General features: G+C 26.8%; 1 protein-coding gene across 4 annotated transcripts; it reads left to right on the top strand.

Annotated features, from left to right (window-relative positions):
• Window positions 1-3,192: 3,192 nt before the first annotated feature.
• Window positions 3,193-5,309, top strand: LOC123274706. Of its 4 annotated transcripts, none has more exons than XM_044742437.1 (5): window positions 3,193-3,626; window positions 3,898-3,950; window positions 4,072-4,239; window positions 4,368-4,808; window positions 4,953-5,309. In XM_044742437.1, exons 2-5 carry the CDS (start codon window positions 3,935-3,937, stop codon window positions 5,186-5,188), a joined length of 861 nt encoding a protein of 286 aa, XP_044598372.1. In that variant the 5' UTR covers window positions 3,193-3,626; window positions 3,898-3,934; the 3' UTR covers window positions 5,189-5,309. The 4 variants fall into 4 exon arrangements, with proteins under 4 accessions (XP_044598372.1, XP_044598373.1, XP_044598371.1 ...); XM_044742438.1 differs by having other exon boundaries at window positions 3,193-3,635; XM_044742436.1 differs by having other exon boundaries at window positions 3,193-3,672.
• The last annotated feature ends 360 nt before the right edge of the window (window positions 5,310-5,669 follow it).

Here is a 5,669-nt window from a genome sequence, read left to right as displayed (position 1 = left end):
CAAAGTACGAACCGATTATTTATTACAATGGTGGTATTCCTGTCATTGAATGTCAGCAAAACAACCTTTCAAGGTTTCCGACTACCGATGATTTTGTACGTCAAGTTGCTCGAGAAGGAAAGTGGGGGGATCATGGTTCTCTCTATGTTTTATGTAGTGCATTAAAAATTAATTTGGTGGTTGTTAGTATTGATAAATCAACTCATAACTTGCTGAATATTTCTAAGTATTCACCTTCTGCACCACGATCGGTAACTCCTGTGACAATAGTTAATGAAGTACAATGGCATTTCATTGCGGCTCGCAGGAAAATAGGTTCTTGCAAATTCGATGGGCAAATTTGGAATGATCACAAAATTAACATGATCCAAAGTTGATGAAATTCTAACTTATTATTGCAATAAATTTCAAAAAGAAAATATCTGAAATTCTGAATATGGTAAATAAAAGTGAAAAAAAAAAAAATTACAAGTCATTGAAGAAACTGTGAATGACAATCATCAAATTATTGGTTTCCTCTGTAACTACATGCAAAACATGAAAGTAGAAATTAAAGCAAACTCAACTAATGATAATAATGATAATGATGAAATAGAAAAATTCAATGTATTACCTAAAGAATGTCTTGATAGGTTTAATATACATAAAATTGAAGGAGATGGCAATTGTTTTTACCGTGCAATTGCAAAGCTATGGCTAAACGATGAAAACAGATATCCAGAAGTAAGACTTTTCATTGTTAATCATATTCTTGATTATAGACATTACTACGCAGCATTATGTGAAAAAAATGTCATTGCAGTTACAGTTGATAACAGTGGTGAAGAATTACCAAATCCAGCAGTAGATGATTTTATTAGAATGGTAGCTGGTGATGGAATTTGGGCTCATGAAGGCTCAATGATTGCAATAACTCAGGCCTTAGGAATAAAATTGATTACACTTGCTGTAACTAATTCGAAAATTACCACAATCCTAGAATCAGGTCCTGATGAAACCGACTCGTCAAACTTTTTGACAGTTTTTAATACTAACAGTACCCATTTTTATGCAGCTCATTGCAAAAATAAAAATTACAGTATTGCTAATATTCAAAATGATTTTGGAAAAAATATTCCCTACATGCGTTACGAATTATTTGAATTTTATCAAAAGTTAAACAATTCTGAATGAAGGAATTAAAATAATATAATAATAATAATATTTGATAACGAAAAAATTTATTGGTTTATGAATCAAATACACTTTTAAAAAAGTTTGGAAAGTCCAAAAGTGCACGACTCATAATGCTCATTTAATTATGAAATATTAATAAAATAAAGAATGTGAAAAAAAAAATGTATTAAATAGCTAAAATAGCACGATAATGCGCAAGCGCTTCTAGTGGGATAAATGTACACAATATATATAGATATTCTGGTTTTTGGTTTATTTTATTAATTGTATAAACGTCACTGAATTATCTAGCGATTCGCATTCGGTGACCTACACTGATAAAAAAATTTGACTCAAGAGCCAAAAACTTGAACCAATAGTACCATTTTGAAGAAAATGATTGTTTTGAGTCAAAAGAATAAATTCTTCAGACAAGAAAAATTTACTTAAATCAAGAATAATTTCTTGACTCGAGAAAATCATTTTCTTCAAAATGGTATTCTTGGTTCAAGATTTTGGCTCTTGAATCGAGTTGATTTTTTTTACCAGTGCACAATTTTTTCAAAAAATTAAAAAAAAGAATTTAACTTAATTAACGCACTTTTTCGCAAGTTACAGTGTTTTCAGAGTTTCATACATGACGAACAGGAAAATTTTGACCTATTTTGATGTTTTCCGTTTCGATTGCACTAAATCAATTTTTAAAAAATGTCAAATTAATCTCTATTAAAATATCTAGACAATAGTATACAAAATATATTGATTCCGTTAACAAACAAGACTATAATAGTAAAAATAATTGCCGAAAGGAGGCGAAAAAATTTTTTTGACCGTTAAGCACTCTGATGCTTCGCATCATGAGTAGTGTATATATATATATATATATAATTTTTAAGTCAACTGGACAAATGCAAAAGTTAGATTTCTAAGAAATCCGATAAAAATTGTCTTCCTATATAATTAAACACACATAAAAATTTTCAAAGTGGTGGCAAGAGGGTGGAGGTGGGCTTCTTACTTACAGTTTTTGATAGTTTACAACATGCATAAATTAATTTGTCAGCCTTGCGCGACATGCAAAATTTGTCCGCCTTGCGCGACATGCAAAATTTGTCAGCCTTACGCGACATGCAAAATTTGTCAGCCTTGCGCGACATTATTCATAATTATAGTACATTTTTCATAAAAATCTTTATAATGATATTTAATATTTTTCAGGGAATTCTTCAAGGAAAACGAATCAACCGATTGAATTATACGACACATCATTAGAAAGGGCTTATCAAAATTTAGATCTGATTAGATTTGAGAGTTAATCCATCAAGCCATTCCAAAGAAGCTAAAAAAAAAAAATTGAATTTTTATTTTTTTTAAAAAGAACTTAAAAGTGTACAGAAAAATCATAATAAAACCTCATACAATAATAAAACATCATAAAATAATAGTCGTGCAAAAGTTTGTATACAGATATTAGGGTGGCCAAAAAAAAAACGACTATTTTTTTTTTGAGTCTCGAGTGAAAAAATGTTAGTTTTGATGTTTTAAGAGCCCTCACCAAATGACAGCTCAAAAAAAAATTTTTAAGAGGTCGCTTCAAATTTTTTAAAATTTCAAAAATCATCAAAAATCGAATTTTTTTTTTTTTTATTTTTTTTCTCGTTACAGTATAATTTTATAGACAAAAAAAATAAGTTTCTGAAAGTTTCAATTCAAAATTTACATTTTGAAGGGTCGCTCATAATTTTTTTTTTTCTTTAATTAGTCATATCGCCGACTAACTGTTGGGAGTGGTGCGGTGGGGTTTTTGGTTTGTAAAATCTCAACCTACGCGGCAAGGTCAAATCTCAACCAAGCTGGTTTCTAAGACCAGCTTGGGATTCAGACCCACGCTTGGAAGTTGATTAAATAAAATTATTAGATTAAAAATTATTTTTCTATATTGTGCTTGATTTTTAGTTCATCTCGTGATGTATTTTTATCGATTATGGTTCTAAATAAAAAAAAAAAAATTTATGGAATTTTAGTTTGAATAGTAAAAGGTCGTTTGGAAAAAATGTAAACTGATGCACTATAAATTGAAAAAAATTATGAGCAACCTTTCAAAATTTAAATGAGACTATCCCAAGCGTCACATGAAAAACTGTTGACTTTTTGGTAAATTTTATTTAACAAGAAGTCAAAAATTAGTAATTGTCAACTTAAATTCAACAATCTATTACCAAAAAAATTTTTGTGCCGCTTGGGATAGTAAGTATACGCTACTGCTCATGAGAGCACACGGACACACTAATACAACGCACATACGGGCCGCCCGCTAGACGGTCTGCAAAGTGGGGGAAACGCCCAGAAGCCTCAGAGGGTCAACAATCGATATCCCGAAATATCGAATTTTTGTGGTTATAACAAAATCAATTTTGGAGGGAAAGCTGCCATTCATTTTTATTCGATTTGTTAAATACAGAAAGTTAAACGTAATAAAAGTTAAATATAAATATTTTTCATATTTTTCTAAGTCACGTAAGATTATTATTGCATTAGTTTGTTGTTATTAATAGTATATACGGTTAAAGTTAAATTAAAGTAATTTTTCATGTAGATTTTTTTTTCCATTTTTAGGTTAAATAATTTTTAATGTTAAAATTTTACATTTGTGCTTATGTATTTAATATTTTCTATATTTAATTATAAAATTATAATTTTATTATTAATATTACATAATAGGCAATTGATATTAATTTGCAGATTGTTCTAAATTTGTTATTAAAGAATTGCTAGAAAAATGGGCACCAACGAAGGTAAAAAAAAATTTTTCTTTTATAGAAATATTTTTTTTAATTTGGAAAATAAATAAAAATTTAGAAATAGTAATAATAATAGTAATTTTTTAATGTATTTAATTTTTAATTTTATTTTTAGAGGATATTAATGCTTTGAAGAAACGTATAGCTGAGCTCGAAAAAGAAAACGATATGGTGATTGTAAAAAATATCTACATGGAAGAACTTTTAAAAAAACACAAAAAAAGTATTGTTTGGGCTGATATTCCTCCACCAGCTTCTTCTACTGTTAATGTTCCATCAAGTGGTAAGTACAATATTTAAAAATAGAGTTTGATATTTTGTAATATATATGAAATATAATTTGAAAAAATATTTAAAATTAAGGTCATCTATTCTAAATATTTGTAATTAAATATTTATAAAAATTTGTAGGTTCAGGTTCACATTCAAATGAAACGGAATCGTCAGAAAATTGTAATAAAACAGAAAAGATAAATGATAATGAAAAAATCAATGATGAAGGAAAGATTGATGAAGAAAAATCAAAAAAAGTTGAGCAAAAAACTAAGTTTTTGAATGAAAATTTAGATCCTATTGCATTTTCATCTAATGGAAGCAATGATAAAGGAAATAATTTTAACAATCAACAAAAAAATATACCTTTTACTATTACTTCAGTTGTGGACAAAAATATTAAACTTCATCCAAATAAAGGTCAATTGAGAGTAGGTTCAGAAACTGATCAAAATGATGTTGTTAAAAAATATATTGATCAAAGTATAGAAAAATGTAATACTATACAGAAAAATTTGAAGGAAACGGATTCAAGCACGGAGCATTCATCAAGTTCATCTAAAAACATCAATAAAAATGGTAATTAATTATAATTAAATAAAATAAAAATTAAATAAAATAATAATTAAATAAAATTTGGTTAAGTATATAAAATTAATGATAATTATATTTGCAAAGATAAAAAGTCATATAAGCAGAGTTGTGAAAAATTTATTATTTCAGATGTAGCTAAAAAATATCGAGGAAAGAATGGCGGTAAATCACGTCGAAACTGGCGGCCTCGGGGAGGTTATCGCAGAATAACTGAACATCGGGTTACCTATGATGGAAAAATGCTATCCATATATTATCCAAGTTTTAATAACAGTAAATCATTTACTAATGCAGCTAATTCTACTACTAAAGAAAAAATGAATGAAGTTGAAAATTTAACTGACAATAACGAAGAAAAAAAGTAATTAATGAAGATTTTAAATATAATATTAGAAGTAATAATAATAATAAAATATTATGAATAAACATTGTTACCTATATTGAAAAATCAGAAACAAATTGTTGAATGAGATTTATTACAGCTAAAGTAATAGATATTAGTAAGTAATTTTATTTTTAAATAAACAAATTAAAATTTTATATTAAAATGACTTACTAATATTCATTATTTAACATCTTATAAGTCTCGTTCAACAATTTTTTTTTATTCTTTAATTTAAAAAACAATGTTAATTCATAATATTTTATTAATATAATTCCTGTTAATGTTATATTTAATATCTTTATCAATTAAGATTTTTATTATTAACTAAAAAACTTTATCGTATGTTGATTGATCAAATATCACTGTTGTTGAAATAATCAAATATTGTTATCGTTTAAATCTATATAAATTTTACTTAATGTTATTTTTTACTAAATAAGCACTTTTTTTTAATATTTAAC

Source organism: Cotesia glomerata, unplaced genomic scaffold, assembly GCF_020080835.1.
Source record: "Cotesia glomerata isolate CgM1 unplaced genomic scaffold, MPM_Cglom_v2.3 scaffold_59, whole genome shotgun sequence".
NCBI classification, from domain to species: domain Eukaryota; kingdom Metazoa; phylum Arthropoda; class Insecta; order Hymenoptera; family Braconidae; genus Cotesia; species Cotesia glomerata.
Note: the sequence above shows the minus strand (reverse complement) of the source record. Positions and strands in the feature narration are given on the sequence as shown.

Excerpts from the sequence above, each read along its gene's own strand:
- LOC123274706 (XM_044742437.1), top strand. Across the intron at positions 4,240-4,367 it reads TGTTAATGTTCCATCAAGTG|GTTCAGGTTCACATTCAAAT; the intron begins GTAAGTACAATA and ends AAAAATTTGTAG. Across the intron at positions 4,809-4,952 it reads TAAAAACATCAATAAAAATG|ATGTAGCTAAAAAATATCGA; the intron begins GTAATTAATTAT and ends TTATTATTTCAG.